This window comes from Nesoenas mayeri (assembly GCF_963082525.1).
Source record: "Nesoenas mayeri genome assembly, chromosome: 6".
NCBI classification, from domain to species: domain Eukaryota; kingdom Metazoa; phylum Chordata; class Aves; order Columbiformes; family Columbidae; genus Nesoenas; species Nesoenas mayeri.
In genome coordinates, this window is record NC_137545.1 from 23,374,459 (window position 1) to 23,391,612 (window position 17,154).

The 17,154-nt window shown below is 36.5% G+C and overlaps 1 protein-coding gene across 1 annotated transcript in view; it reads right to left on the reverse strand.

Moving 5' to 3' along the window:
• The window catches only part of UBR3 (ubiquitin protein ligase E3 component n-recognin 3), a 120,038-nt gene that overhangs the window by 21,335 nt on the left and 81,549 nt on the right, over positions 1-17,154 (reverse strand). Inside the window, exons 30-31 of the mRNA XM_080346430.1 lie at positions 15,468-15,553; positions 4,980-5,085 (exon numbers count right to left, since the gene is read on the reverse strand). Coding sequence (XP_080202556.1) covers positions 4,980-5,085; positions 15,468-15,553 — 192 coding nt within the window. The remainder of the gene's footprint in view (positions 1-4,979; positions 5,086-15,467; positions 15,554-17,154) is intronic.

Here is a 17,154-nt window from a genome sequence, read left to right on the forward strand (position 1 = left end):
ATGTTTAGAAATGCGTTTTATGGAAATTGCCCATCCTGTTAATCCCCAATGCATATGTGAAAGCTTGATAAATCTGACTTCACAAAAAAACTGTGCCACAGAAGCACTGAATAAAATGAAAGCACGTCCAATTTCAGATAGGACCAAAATAATGTAAAGCGATTCAAATGTACTATAGTTGCATGCTGTATCCATTAAAAGAGTGGGGGAATATGGAAATAAAACTGCACAGTTCAATATAAATATGTACCAACAAGAAAAATTAAAAATGCATTGCTTGAGTTTCCCTGTGGAACTGACCTCTCCTCCAGCCCCAGGTAACTGGACTGCCCCTCTCCCTGCGCCAACGCCTGAGCTGTGGATCAGCTGAGGGCTCAGCAGCTCTGCCTCTGTGTTCTGCATCCTCCTCCTGACAGAGGTTCATCGGGAATCACTTCTTTGGGAATGGATACAGAGGGACAGAAAATTCTGTTCTACTTTGAAACAAGCAGCGTTTGCTTATGGCCTTTCCTTACATATATGCTCCCCTTCCCCTCTTCTCTCAGCTAGAGACACTTTCCGTTTTGTTTGATGCAAACTCCAACTGATTATGAAGTTAGAAAGCCAATAAATCAAATGCAACTTTTGAGCCTCATACCTCTTCGAACTGTCAGATAACAGAAAACCTGAGACACAGGGCTCTGGATACAGCTAAACAAAGGCTTAATCAAGTACTGCAAATTTATTTTCTCTTCAGCATTTGCAGGATGAGAAGCACAGCCCACAAATCCCAGCCTGCAGAAAGGTCAGAGTAATACACAGCTTCTGATGTTCATGATAAGAAAGTAGAGTTCTACTATTTGTTCTGGCTACTCTCTAGGATATAATCACAATTTCATATTTACTTTTCATTGTGTCACAGCAGATTTTACAGCAAGTCAGTTTTTCTAATTATACAACACAGGACTGCACAGACAGTACCAACATCAGCCATCTCCCATTCTCTCTTTCACCACTGTGACCCCAGTGCTTCGTTGTCACCTGCTCCCAAACTGACTCAAATTAACCTTTATAAAACCATGGATTAGCTTCTTGAGTTTGTTCATGACGCAGGCTGCTCAGGTTCCATCAGCAGAGCTGAGGAAGATGGTGAAATACAGTAGAGAGGAAAGAAGAAACAGCCAAGAGCAAGCCCTCCTGAAGCTGCGTTACTGCCGAAACCTCCATATCACAACAGATGTCCCGAGATGTGGGGGTTTCAGGCAGGATTTGTGTGTTTATTGAACAGATCATGGAAGTCCTGTTGCAGCACATGTATGTATGTACCAGCTCTTGCACAAACCTTAACTAAACACCCTGTTGTCCCATCATCCTACTCTCTGTCTGCCTTGCACTATCTTCATAAAAACTGCTTTATTTTTTCCCATTTCACAACATTTTCTGTGATGGAGATGTAACTTAAAGAGGTTTCCACGCACAGTTTCTCATTCCCATCCCTGTGCTGCAGTTTTTTGCTCCAGTATGACACTATAAACAACCACCAAAGCAATCTAGCGTAGAACAAAACATCAGCAATACACTTTAGTAAAAATAACCCAGTATATTTCAGCATTTCAGTTTATCATGCAGTTCCCTCCTGCAAGTGCTTCTACTGCAAAGATCCTTTACCAAATCGTTCTTTGCCAACACATTTTGTCTGTCAAAACAGACACAAACATTTTCGCCTCTGTAGAGATGTACATTTAAAAGAAGTATATCCTTTTATTTCAGGCTTGCTCTTCCTAAAACTCTGCCTATTTGGACTAGTCCATTAAATTGACATCTGGGTTTGGTAATTATTGCCTCCAGCTGCTCCTTCTCTGCCCCCTGCCAGGAGCTATTATTCCCCACTTGCACCACAATAATTGTTTATTTGATCACCCTTGAAACCAGATCTGCCCCTAGTAGAACAATGTGTTTAAGCACAGCCTGTGGGACCAAGTATACATCAAATCTGACATCATGAACTGCGCAGGAGAAAGAATCCACTGTACCATTCATAGTTTGCCAGACTTTATCTTTTTTTCCTCCCTCTTCCTTCAAACAGTTCACATAATTTAGGGCCTTTTTTATAGAGTATCTTCTTACTCAAAATTTCCCTATTTCTACTCTACCTTGGTGTGACTGCACAAGCTCCTTCCCACCTTTCCTCTCAGCTTCCATTTTCAACTCCAGACTTGCAGGAGGTGACACGAGGCAAACCCAGCGCTTTGGGAAGCAGAGCAGTTCTGTGAGAGCCTTTACAAACTACTTTGACCAGTTCTCCCAGACCCATGGAACTAAGGCACGATTTATGAATTATGATATCTGGGATGTGGAAAATCAAGTGAAAAACTGAGCACTCTATACCTGGGCAGTTTTAATTGTAAATATTTATACATTTAAATAGTAATTACAATTAAATAAGGGTGAAAAAATAATGCAAAGGCACTTGTATCCTATATATTATTTTCATTTTTAGTTTTTAATATTATTTTTTTAAATAAATAAACACGCAACTAACTTCTCTGGAAAACTGCTTTCAACTGAAATAATAAAGTAAAAATTAAATATAAAAATATACCATGTTGGTTTAAAGTTATTTTGCTCCTGTGATTTTCCTGATGTTAAATTGTTTGGACTCACAGTAATATAGTCAGTTAATATAGATCTTTCCCTCTCATTGACATTATTTTTCTACAAGTCTTTACTTGAAGTCTCACATACCGGTCAGGTTGATGATTCAGGTTACTTGGTTACCATCAAAATGGCAGAGTACTATCCACATCTGAAATCTACACTGGTATCTCTCCATCACTCTCTTAATCTTCTTCAGTTTACAGCAGTGTATCACTTCCTAATTGCTGTGAGCACTCTTTCCTGTACCTGAAAATATCTGCTATTCTGGATTTCTCAAAAGGCTGTGTGACTCTAGGAAGTGCGCAGTGAGATCATACACACCAATCATATGAATGCCATCTTCAAGTCAAACTACTACTTCAAATGTCTAAAATATAATTACAGATATACACCTTCTACTTTAATTTATACATTAAAAACATGTCCTCAAGGTGCCTCCTCTGCAGCTTCTGGGGCCTGCAGACTCAGGTAGGAAAAACATTCCAAGGAGTGAGCAAAAATATTCCAGCTTGGGAAAAACATTCCAAAGAGTGAGCAAAAATATTCCAGCTTGATTGTATCTGTACATCGCAGCAGTAAACTAGGTCATGGCAAAATGGATGATCTCTCAGTTATTGCTTCCTAAACCATTTGGGACTTAGTCCCAAACCAACACCAGCAAATCTACCAAGAAAGCTTGAAAACCAGTGCAGAAAACACAAGAACTGCTCAAATGCACTCCCAACATGCAACACCTCCTGCAAAGCAAGCCCTTATGGTCTACAGGACTGTTCATTTCAAAGTGATTCAAAGTTGCCTAGTGGAATCTAAATGGCACCAATCTAACCTTGCTATGACCAATGCATGGTGAATTCCATCCAGTCTGCATGTGCAAAAAAAAGTTGCATGTGCAGAAAAAGCAGCCCCTCTGTTAACAGCTGCTTCCAAAGCCAGCAAACTCTTCAAAGCTCAAAATAAGAAGTTCATAGTCAGTCCCACAGCCACTCTGACTCCCAACAACCCATCAACATGGTCTGAATTTTGCTTGGTATAACTCACTCGACTACAGACCACATTTATTAACCTTGTTCCACTGCTGAGTCTCGGTTAGGGCAGAATCACACAAATACATACTCTCAAAGGGGTCTGAATACACGCTGAATAACATAGGTTTTCAGGTTATAAAATTCTTGATGCTTTGTTCTGTTTTTAGTTTATAAACTAAGCTGTTCGTCTAGTCTAATTACTACAATAACATAATGCTGATTGCAAAAAAAGACCTGTGTGTCCAAGAGGGCAAACAGTAAAATCTTAAATGAGAAGCACAAATGTTTTAATATTATAATTTTTCCTGATGTGCAGATTAGGATTGTGGCATCACTATCACAGATGAATTTTTGAAAACCCATGATGCTTTGCACCTCACGCTCCAAGAAACACACTGACAAATACACACAGATGGATGGGCACTAAAAAACCTCAGTATTTTCAACACTACTGCAACCTACAAAGTGGAGACCCGAGCTATGAAGATGTTCAGTGTGCAAAGAGGAGAAATTACTGTTTTCCTCGTCTGAGGAAAAATAATCCTCTAGTTTTAGGCAAGAAACTTTTCTTTTGACCATTAAGGTAAAGTCTGAAAAGTGACGGGTCTTAAGTCAAGTAGGGAGATGAGTCCTTGCGGAACACAGATGCATGACTCTGTTTATTATATTGTTAATACTTGTACAGCTGTGTATATAAGGTTAATGTTTTCAAAGCAAACTCGGGTAAATAACTTGTTTAAAGTAAGAAGCATGATGAAAATTTTTAGCTTCAAATAGTATTATTTGAGTCTCCTTCTCTGGAGACATTCAAAAACTGCCTGGACACATTCCTGTGCAACCTGCTCCAGGTGAACCTGCTTTAGCAGGTGGGTTGGACCAGATGATCTCCAGAAGTCCCTTCCAATCCCAGCAATTTTGTGATATATCAGGCCTACTTATGTTATTTCTGTAACAGCTGTTAGCCACTGCCCAACTTTCAATAACCTATTTATACATTTAATCTCAATGTAAATTTTGTCTAGCATCTGTACCAAGAAGAGAAGTGCACTTATCCACTTACCCAATCCTATTAGATTTGCATGTGCTTAAGCTTACAAGGGATATATTTAAGCTTCAACTCAAAACTGGAATGTGTCAGACTTTATGTAAAAGAAATTTGAAAATTTATTTTTACAAATACATACAATTTTTAGATTTTAGGTTCACCAGCCTACCTCACAGAGAATTTAAATTAAGACAGAAAGTTACCCGAAGTCCCAATGCTAAGATGTTTCTTTCACAAGGTAAAAGTGATATTGGGTAAATTAAAATACTTGCTCTGAATTTTTATCCTGCATCAGCTGGGTGAGTTTTCTCCAAGGATTGTACGCGGAGTCTATACTGTAGAGGCGCATGTGCATGGCCAACACGTGAAACAGCTGATCTGAAAGGTAAAGAAGACAGATTGATGATGATTAAGTACAATAAATATTAAATATTTTACATTAAGTTGCCACCCTTTGCTTTACAAGATCCTGAAAAGTCTGCCATCTCATTCCAAATAAGCTGGAAGCCTAACAAGCATATTTTTAAATTTATTTTTTTTAAGGTTTTGAAGATAAGTAAAGTTTCAATAGAAGGCTGTGAACACATGCATGTTTGCAAAAAAAATATTGTTTTATCTCCTGAAATTCTGAAACAGAAAGGCTATCTAGAAGGCTTCAAAGAGAACTCAGTTGTTTTTGTGCTCGCTAAAACAACAGTTCCACATGCTTAATTATAGGTATTTTTTAAAATCCTGTTTCATATGCTGTTATGTTTCTATGGTTCCACGCCCCCTTCACTTCCCTCTCCAGTTTATGCCAGAAGCTGTGATTTACTCAACATCTCTTCTAAACAGAGACTGATACACTTCTCACACAGCTTTTATTCCTCTCTCTCACAGCTGAGTTCTGTGAACAACATATTTGAAATTAACCTAAAGTTGCCAGAAGTTCCGGCCTATAGCAGGATCCCTTTGGTTTGTCATCCTTAAAAGGTTATTATTCCATCTGCCTTCATAAGGTTATTTTGTAGGTAAATATTCAGAGAGAAAAAAAAGGAAATGTTGGACCACATCACAATGACACTGAAGTTGCAACAGTCTTTATAACAGCAAAGATTTATCTACACAAGCTGCAGGCAAAGTTTGTGGATACTCAATTTAAAATGTTCTGTATATCTACTGCATCAAAAATATCATTTGCAAAACACTTCTAGAACCGTTTGAACCAAGGATGCTTGGTTTATTATTTATGTACATTATTCTAGTATCCGATATTAAAATGCACAGTTTTCATTTCTCTATGAATCATATGACCAATACAAATAAAGATAACATCTAATCCTTTCTTCTCTTAAGCAATCTAAGGCAGTAGGCACCATCTCTGTTGACAGCGTTTTCAGAGAGGCATTTGCAACAAGAATCTCAGATTTAATTTCTTTTTCTGTGTCTATAATACAGTTACAGATTAGAAATAACGTCTCTATCTTCATAGGTTTATACTACAATCATATTTTAAAATACTGTTTCCCATGATTTTTCTCACTTTTTTCCTCTTATCACACTGTATCTTGCTATTTGCTGCCATGTTTCTTCCTCCTGCTCAATTTTCTGGGACACTGCTGCCTTTTTCCCTTTCATTTTAAATTCCTCTTCCCCCCACTCCCCTCTTTTATGCTTTCAGTTGACCCCTTTGCTTCCTACTCTCATAATCTCTCTCCTCTCTCTCTACAACCCACTTGCTCAACCTACACACTCACTCACAGGTCCTCTCTTTTAAGTAGAAATAGCAGCTATTAATTTATTTTCCATAAATAGACAATTAGTCAGAGGTATGCAATGGCCAAAAACGTTGCATGATGAAGTCAGCTGACTGCCAGAGCCTGAGGGCTGTAATTAGCTCCTGGGGTTTGTAAAATAATTGGAGATGTAGATGGCATTGGAAATGATTGCTGTCACCTGCTTGCTGAATAAAAACAGTCAATGAGGACAAAATCAGTCATTTTTTCTCCTGGCAAGAGATTCTAGCAAAACACTGCTTTGCTGACCAACTTCAAAACCCTGAAAATATACTGATATCTCATCAAAATAATTTAAAAAAATGCCAGTATGGTTTTATTTTTAATGAAACCCCTTAAAAAGTATTTGTGTTCCTTCCCTCTTGCCTCTCTGCCACTAAAAGGAATGGAATTTTTTTTCTGAACTGCTCCTCGCCTGAAACAGAAATGGGTAACTATTTTAAAAGAAAAAAAGAAAAGCTTTACATAATTAATTAACACTCTGTTCCTTCAACGGTTATTTTCCTGAGCTTTTACTAATACGAAATTAGGCAGGCAAGCATCAAATTCTTGCACTGGAGAATTTATTTCTAATCTCTAAGTGTGTAACATTTATGGAATCAAGATACATTCTAACATTGACTGAATCTGAACAAAAAATATTGAGTTTAGCAGTCTTGTAAAACAGTATTTTTTTTGTCTGTGAAGGCAGCTATCACGCCTTCACAAGAAAATGTGTTTAGCATGCAAACGTAAAGCTAGGAAGTAGGTAATAAGATATGATAACAATGATTTTTTATGAAATATTTTTTGTTAATTGACTTTCAGCCAAGGCGGTGTAGCCAGGCTTGGTTCTAGAGCCAGGGCAAGCAAGGAGCAGCACTGGTCCCCCAGGAACATGGGTCTGGCAGCTGCTGCCTCCCACGGCAGCCACGCTGAGCTCTGATCCGTCCTCATCTTTCTGACAAGATTGGCAACAATCAGCAAAAACTAAGGACTAATCAGAGGAAGAAACAAAGGTTTAATTTCTTCACATTCTTCTGCTCCACACCACAGTGACTCCAACTGCTTTACCGCAAATTTACTATGATTATGGAATATTAGAAAAAGCCAAGGAAAACCCCAGAGCACCAAAAACCTGGAACTGGCAACTTCTTACTGCTTGGTGCTTGACCACTTTCTTAGGCTTGAGGGACTAGCAGAAATCTGCCTTGGGACAAATGAATATCAGAGCGTTTTTTGCCTGTGCGTTTGTGTGAATGCATCTTTCCAAAACACAAGCATGCAGAATATCCTCCCATTTCCTCATACCCCTCTTTCAAGCTTTAAAATACACTTTAAAACAACACAAACCCCACAAGAAACAAGTAGCAGCAAGACATTAACACGACAAGGGCCCACAACCAACTACCTTGCCTAGTCTGGTGAAGAATGGAAACAAAGGCCACCAGGCATCCCAAACCCCTGCACTGGTCACAGCATAACTGATGGCAAACTGTCTCCAGGACAACCCACCTTTGTAAGGTGTGGACAGGATCTGGCTGTAGCTCAGAGTCTCCAAAATAACATTCTCAACAAAACTTGGCAGAAGAATATTAATTTTAGAAAGCACAGCAGTGGCAAAACTTGAGGATTATAATTATGAAGTCACAATAAAATGAGAATTAGAGGTTTATTCATAACAAGTTATGAGAAATAAACTGAAAATAATTTAAATATGGTCCTCCTCTCCTAATAACTTCATAATATTTGAGACAGGCTGGACCCAGTGAAATTGAATAAATATTTTAAAAAATCCCAGCATTTTAATGCACAATATAACCTATGGATGCAAGTCATCAGGGGCCTGGCAGGATGCAAGATTTAGGCATTTAAGTGGGCAAGATTATTACTGGCTTCAAAACATGTTCTCATGACTCAAATGTTGCCTACATTGAACCAGCACTGCCTCAATTCTCCCAGCTTATTTAGATGGCCTTTGTTTTTCACAGAACACAAGTACAGCTTATATAAAACACTAATAGAATCATTTAGATCACCAGTTAGACATTAGCTTTAACTTTACTTCATATTAGCCCTTCTAATTGTATTTCTAAAAATTAAGAAAATAAATCTACTTTTTCCATACACTGCTGATCTTAGTACACATTCTTTTCAACTCTTCCTACACCAGCTCTACTCCTCAGGGTTATCCTGTTGTGAGAGAGGAGCAATGAACTCAGTTGGAATTGGCCCTTTGAAAAGAGCAGCTCAAAGGAGAAGAGCCTGTCTTTGCACTGGGACTGAAGCTCTTCGAGAAAATGTTCTAACGCTGTTCCTCTCATAAAAAACTAAAGAAAACTGGTATTTTGTCTACAGATCCACACTGCCTACACTAGCACCTGCAGATGCCTTCTTTAATATTTCCAGTATTAATGCACACCGATTTTACAGATCTTGACAAAGCTCTCAAAAATCTTCTGCTATGCCAAAGTGCATAGAACAGGAGTAGATAAAGGAGATTTCACCGCTCTTTTCATGTCTAGCATAGTATGCACAGCACAAAAGATGACTAGATTCAGAGACACGACCAGATAGGGATTTGATAGATGAACAGCAGAACTTACAAAAAGTGCTGTACTGAACTGACAAAAACGAGTGATCCAGGAGGTTCCACGCACATTTAAGTTTTGGTTTCACTAGTAATCCTGGTTTAGTCTTTGCCAAAGTGATCTCAAATTTCTACTTGAGTTTTGATGCCTTTTCTTCTTCTATCTTTCTTCCAGTCTCTGAACTGTAAACTCTCAATTTAAAGTTGAAAGTAGAGTTACCATTTTTTTTTCCGCTATTAATTCCACTTCTGCAATGTATAGCAATGTGCTGAGATAACGATGACAAAGAAAACTAAGGAATTAGCTGACTTTATTTTGATTGCAGAAGTCTGGATGACGTGTTTATTGCCCAGTATCTCTCATATTTATGTTTTAGAAGGACATAAATAACATACCGTGGTCATGAAAATCTCTACTTTGCTCTTTTGAACCAGTCTTTTTTCATTCAAGTGATTAGTATTCATATTTACAATGTCGAAAGATCACAAAACACAGTGACACAGCAATCACTGCAAGTGGGATGGAAAACATCCTTGTCTCAACTGCTGTGTGAAGATTTTACCAGACTAGAGACCTCGTGCCCTCCTTCTCCCAAAGCCTGCTGGGACTATCAGGAAGAATGTAGATTATAACAAAAAGCATTTGATGCAACCAGATGGGAAGTGATAGTTAATAAGGAGACTGAGGATTCATTTTTCTCCTTGTAGAGCTTTATATAGTCCACTTAGCAACAGCAGCTGCAAAAACCTGCTGACAGCATCTTCTCATTCATCACTGATCCAGTAGATTGGAATCAATGAAGAAAAAAAAATGTGAAGATCAGGAAAAGCTTATTAAGGCATTAAGACATGAACAGTCTTTACAAAATCTTAAGCCTTAATTGTTGATGAAGCAGCTAATTATCCTCAACATCAAATGTAGCGGTGTATAAAATCAACTTTAGCAATAGAATTCTAACTATCTACCTTTTTCTCTCCCAGACTAGGAATGAACACCATACCAAGCTTTCTAGGAAATAGTTATGATCATCTGTTGGTGAGAAAAACCGCCTTTTCAAAGTTAGGGTGAATGGATGGGCACCAAAGATCTGCAGATTGCCAGCTCCTCATTAAAAAATTATACAAAAAAAACTCCACAAAACCAAACCAAAAAGCCCAAACCAAACCAAACCAATCAACCATGGAAACCCACTGTTCCAAGGCAAACAGCATTCCTGAAAACTACTTTTATCTTTCTGATTTTCAGTGGCTGCAGTGAGCTTGGTAGGAATCTTTGCAACCATATTCACATTATTAGATTACAAGAGGGAAACAGTTGCAACTGAGCAATTATTAATTCTTCCTATGGGAACAAACCATACTTAGTGTTTCCAAGTATCACTGGCAATACTGATAAAATGGAGACAGCCACGACTATCAATGTGATTGAAAAAATGATATGGAGAGGGCAGGAAGAGCTTAGAAAACACATCATGTCAAGGTGACTTGCTGTGCTGACATGAACACTGAAAGCACAGATTAAATTGATACTAACATTATAATCAAGACAGATAACACTGCTGAGCCATCTACAAATGCAAAACACAGACTTCAAATGAAGAAGAGGAGAAAAAAGAAGAAAGGAGAAAAGAGAAAAAAAGGAGAAGAGAGCAAAAAAGAGAAAGGAGAAAAAAAGAAACAATGGAACAATACCATTTCTCAATGGTTAGAACCATCACAGAAGTTATGAAGGTGCTGCAAATATTTTTAAGGTGAGTTTACACAAGTCTTAAATACTTCTTTGATGTCCACTTGTAAATTAACAGCCTTTCCAATTAATGCAGCTCATGCTGAAATGGCAGACTCTGCTATCTGTGGGAAGCATATGGATAAGAAGTTGCTATACAGGGAAACTGAAGCCAGAGGACAAGGTGATAGAATATTTAAAGCTTCCCAAACAAACCCTAATCCTATCCTTATTACAAAGGGAAAAATGGAAAAAAAAAAAAAAAAAAAAGAGAGAAGAAAGCAGCCAGAAAGAAAGAACAACTATTTAAAAGTTTAAAGGAAGAAAAGACTAGATTATAACATTTATTCAAGTTAAAGATACAAAGGTCATTCAGAGAAGTCTTAATTATTCAGCCTTATAATATTATGTTCTGAAGCTGTTCTACAAATATGATAACATTGAAAACAAAAAGCTAAACATCAGATCTCTTATACTTTATAAAAGAGAGAAGTAAGACCTGTACAATTGTTATATATCATCATTATCCCCTAAACCCAAGAAGATTTTCAAGGCCACAGACTCTAAAAGTGTAATAAGGTCCTTAAAATAGGACTTGATTTTTAAGAAGGCTCTATTTCCATTTTTGGTTGGATACTCTTCAGTAACACACACTCATGCAAACACACATACAAAAATTTAAACCTTGAAATGGCAATTTTACAGCCAAATTTTCTTCATCAGTCTTCTTACACAGACTCAATCACCAACACTAACAGCTACATTAATCATTCTTAATTTTACTTCCCAAGAGCAGCTGCCCTGCTGGTGCGAGCTACTGAAACAGCTCTTGACCTGTTTGTTCCCACCATCCTCGTTGACGCTTCTGGCTGTAGCAGCTCACCTGGGACAACACATTCTGTTTTCTGCAATATCTAATCACCCAACTTCACAGTTGTTACAAGACTAATACAGAGCGGTGTGCTTAATCACAAGAGAGACACCTCATTACCTCGCGCATAAGAAAACCAAATATATTTTAGAATACTTCTGCTGGACCTGATATGAATGACATTCAAAAAACAAAAGCCATTTCAATCCTGTGCACGCAAGACTTTAACAAAATAGTCTTCAAGTTCTAGATATGGTATGGATTTTTAAAATCATTCTTTCCTCACTGCATAGGACAATGAAGAAGTTGAAGGTACGTTTTAAGTGAAACTTTAAAAACAGGATTACCTCTTGGAAAAAGAAATCATTATGGAAAGAAAATAAAATCTATTCTAGAATATTTATCTAATGAAGTACAATTTTTTATCTCTAAATGCATCAATATGGAAGGGGCACTGAAGAAAACTCATATAATCATGTAATGGTTTAGTTAAAACAAATCCTGCTGTATATGGAAAAGTAATTCTGCTCCCACTAGTCATATTTAGCCTAACATCCAATACTAAATACCATAACACTGAATGGTAGTACCATACAGGTCTGTTCCAGAAGAATGCCACTACCTTATATTAAAAATGAGTCCATTTTAATGCAAGATTAAACACGACTAGTTTGCTACATAACCATTTTACAAAACCAATACAGAACACAACCAGCGTGTGAACGTTTTAACAATTAATAGATGACATTTATGTCTCCATGCTGTTTAAAGCAACAGCACATTCACAGACATAGTACCTTTCACCTGAAAGCTTTAAGTGCCTTCTTCAATTTTTCTGAAGTGCAAAGCAGAAACTACAACCAGCAATATGGCTGATTTAGACCTAAACAAGAAAATTTACCATTTCACCCAGAAGTGTGAACGAAAGCAGGTGCATTGCAGTTAAATGCTGTCCCTACCCCTTCATCAGAAAGATGCACTAGAATCCTTAAAGTAACGCAACTGCCTAAGGAAAAAGCACTATTGCCATGTGTGACACACTCAATACCAAGATTACAAAACAGTTTAAGAAAGAAAAATAGTAAACAAATAATATGCAATGTATTATAAGTAGAAACAATGAGTCAAGAAATCTTATGTTAAAAACAACAACAACAAAAAAATCATCAACATGATTTTCTATTATAAGAAATGCTCTCCCAATTCCAGATTAAGCTCTTGTGTGCAAGTACATGAAAACAGCCAAATCACATAATGGGGACAATAATTTATTCTGTTTAAATACATACACTAGTCTGATGACAAGGATTTAAAATGAAGTTTTCCTTACTGGATTATTTTACTCTTTATATAGACAACTGATGCACAGATGATTTGCTGCTACCAAAATGTGATCTATTTCATAAATATTTTAAATTTTGTAAACTGAGATGTATTTTTAAAAAGAATAGTTGACATAATCCTACTTAAAGCTTCTTATTAAGAAGATGATTTCCCTACTTCGAGTGTGATAAGTATCTTCAACTTTCTCTAAGTTTAGTTTGTTCCAGTAATTTATTGTGTTGAACAGAGAACACTGGTTCATTTTCTGAGACACACAGAACAGTAAAATTGCTGGAAAAACAGGTATGAGATATGAATTTAAACTGAACTTAAGTTTGTTTGTTTTGTTGAAGTAACAATCCAGCATAAGACAATTCTCTAGTGGAGATATTCTTCATGTATAATTTCCAATTTTGTAGTTCTCCAAAAAGAAATTCCTCCTATGACTACAGTGTTCTTCATGCATTTCAAGACTTGAGGAATAGTTATTAAAAATCCAGACTGATCTTTCCACTGGCTGTCAACAAAAGGTATAGCTGCCTTTTAAAACCAAGTGCTAAGTATGTAACAGCCCTTCTTTATGCAAGATGAGGTTGAAGGGATGGTGTGGTAAGTATAAGAAAAAAATTAAACCCTGTATTATACAAAGCACTTTGTGTCTTTCTTTCTCTCTCTCTTTTTTTTTTTTTTTCCTTAAAAAACCCCAATCAAACAAAAACTACTTTGAGGTAGTTCCTCCCTTGGTGTCAACTGATATAGTTCAAATAGAAATAATGAAGCTCTATAGATGAACACCAAGGAAGATTCCCAGCACTCTGTGATTCTCTGCAAAGTCACAATCTTCCAGCACTTACTGACATTAGTTGCTGATAAAGCACCATGAGAAAAAACATTACTTTACATATGTATATATATTTATATATATATACACACACGTATATATAGGTTTTAAATAGGTACATGCAACGCAAATTTGACACTGATATGACATCAAAAATTCCACAGGGTTTTAAGATATAATTAATGTACTTGATGCCACTTTTATCTTGAAAAAAATATAATACCAAGAAGCTGAAATGTCTTGACCTTGAAAAGCTAGCAGTAGGATAAAAATACAACCTTACAGATTACAGGCTACTTCCCTGCATACATTCTTCTAAACTTATAAAAATCTTACATGGCTAGTAAAGCCATGTGAAAACAGGGGTACACTCTTATCATAAATTTTTTCACTTTAACTATTTCAAAGACTTTAGAATTTTAAGCTGAAATCTCCACCCCAAGCTGCTCATCAGAGTCTTCCAAATAACGTACCTGTGAAACAGGCAACACATTGACTACGTTGCTAAAATTCAGATAGAAAGTGTATATCTTACTAGGTGAACATACAATTAATATATTGTAATCCAAGTAGAAGTTATCTGTAGAGCCTTGATTTTATTAAAAGCTTCAAATTTGCAAACAGTTATCTAGCAATGTTCTTTTAACACACACAGTTTTCTTGCTCTGCTGTAAAAGGGAGATAATGATGGCAGGGGAAGACAATGTGCAGTGGGATTTAAAACTACTCGCAAATCACAACACATGAATGAAATCAATTGAACTGCATCTCCTGGCAGGAATGGAAGGCTCTTATCCTAGCGGATGTGGACAGCATAGCACGTGCTGGGATTTCTTTGGCAGCTCATCACTGCAAATGATGAGGAAAGCATCACCCACAAGTCATGTACCAAAAGGCAGAGGTGTTCCCGAGCTTTCTGACATTTTTACTACTGAATCTGTCCTGATGATGTATGAACTTGATTTAAACAAACATTATTATTATTAGTAGTAGTAGTATTCTGGCAGGCTTTCCAATTTTTCCAGACAAAAGAAAATGTCCATTCCTAATGCTTATATTCCAGTAAAAGACTAGATTTCATGTTACCAAAAAAGCACTTCTGTCAACCAAAAGTGCTTTATTTGCCAAATATTAAAGGTTTCAAAACAATGAAGATTTAAGAGCTTTTACCAAAGAAAATTTGTAAAACTCTCATGTCAAAGAAAGAACTAGGGAAATTAAAGACACAGGACAAGGTAGCTGCAGATTTCTAAGTATGAGACCTAGTCATGAGCTACATTAGCACTAGGAAAACCAAATTTCTTTCCTATTACTAGCAACAGTGAAGGTGAAACAACACTTTGCTGAGTTACCCTTAAAATATTTCTAGTTTTACTAATAAAAATGGGAAATTTTAAAAAGATATTACATGGATAGTCCCACAATTGATTTCTAAATAGATTATACCCACAACACACGAACAGCTGTAATTAATATTTTGTACAAATTACATTTCGGATCTCTCAAATTGCAACAAAAGCCAAAGACTCATTATGGCAGTAAAAAAGGCTCATAAAAGAAAATCTTGACATAATTTAGAAAACGTTAGGAAAAATCTAGACAATTTTATTCAATATTCTAAGAATTTATATTGCACCTCATAACAGAAAACTTACTTAAACATGATCTTTTCCCAGCTGTGCTTGCACCTCCTGAACATAAATTGCCTCCTCGATGGACCAGCTCAAGTTCCAAGTTTGTTCTGCAAGAAGAACATTACACTGTTGAATGGAACAGCATTGTTCAAGCTTCTACGGACACAAGAATCACCACAAAATCCCAGCCTATACTAAATGAAAGAATGCTGTGAACTAACCTTTAATGGGAGATACTGCTAAACTATGACTCAGAATAAAACAAACTTTATCAATTTATTGTCATATGTGATTTAAAGTGGTTTGATTACCAAGTACTATATTAAGAGAGCTGCTGTAGTTGTGATTGAAGAATAAAAAATTGTTAGTTCTGAGGCTTTTTTTCTGTATGCACACACAACTCATTGATAATAAGTCAATTTATGTGCAAATCTGAAAAGACAATATACAGATCGGCTAAATTTCAATCAATCAGATATGTCTGAAAAGTGTTCTCTTCATCGGCAGGGCTTTTGTTTTGCTCTAAACAAATAGTACAATGGATAAGCCATCAAGTAACTAAGTATGCAAACAGTCTAAATTATAATGGAAGCACTGACCTTTATAGATAAGTTAGTTAATAAAAGCCTTGGAGGTTAATTCTGAATGAAACGCTGGTATTCACTGCAGCTCATTAGTATGAAACAGGAGTTGTGCCACTGAATCTCCGTGTCACACTGATGCTTGCTTGCTTAGTATTATTGGAACCTGATACTTAGGCACCAATTGTTTAGGCCAAATTCGATAGCTTTGTTTAATTTTGGAATTGGATGTTTCAGTATTGCATTATCTTTTACCCCCAAGTCTTTGAGCAAACAATTTACATTATGTTCTCTGAGAGTTTGTTTTAGTAAGTCAACATATATTCCATGAATTAAAATAAAGGAATATAACTATACAATCATATTCTAAAATGTTATTTTGCTAATATAATCCAAACTACAAAGCTCAGCCTAAACCTATTTGTCCTTTAACTAAATATCAAACAATTTTAGGTTCAATATAATGTGACTTAATGCGTATGAAAATCTATTCTAGAATTTTAGGCACATAATATATCTAAGCTAAGGACACCCCACTCCCCCATATATTTAATAAGAAACTATAGGATGACTATTTTATGCAAAACAAATTATTTTTTAAGAATTCTAGTTTTATCGGTTTGAAAGAATAATACATTTTTATGTGCAGTGTTTGTTAAGATACTTTCATATGCTTTTAAAATAGTAACATTTCAGAATATTGCTATCCCTGAATTTGCAGCCTATGCCACCCATTTCTGAAGGAACGCTTTAATCCCCTCTACTCAGAAAAGGCAATTTAACATTGATAATGTGCCTGCTCAGAGCTCCATCTGGTAGCTGCTGATAAGGGCATCTGTGTGACAGGGGAATTTTCCACTCTTCAGGCGATTTACAGTGCTCACTGAACTTCTAAAAATCTACCAGCAAGGAAGCAGGGCCAGGGATTTCATATTAGTGGACAAAATAGCAACTGTAGATCAGCATGTGCTAGTTCATTGCAGGAATAAAGGAAAACCATGTTTTCTTTCTACAAACCTTCTGATAACTAATTTGTAGAACAAAATTAATGGCAGTCTTCCCTTAAAACCAAGATAATTAAGATTTAAATCAAAAACATTACCTGATGTTTTACCTGAACATTTACC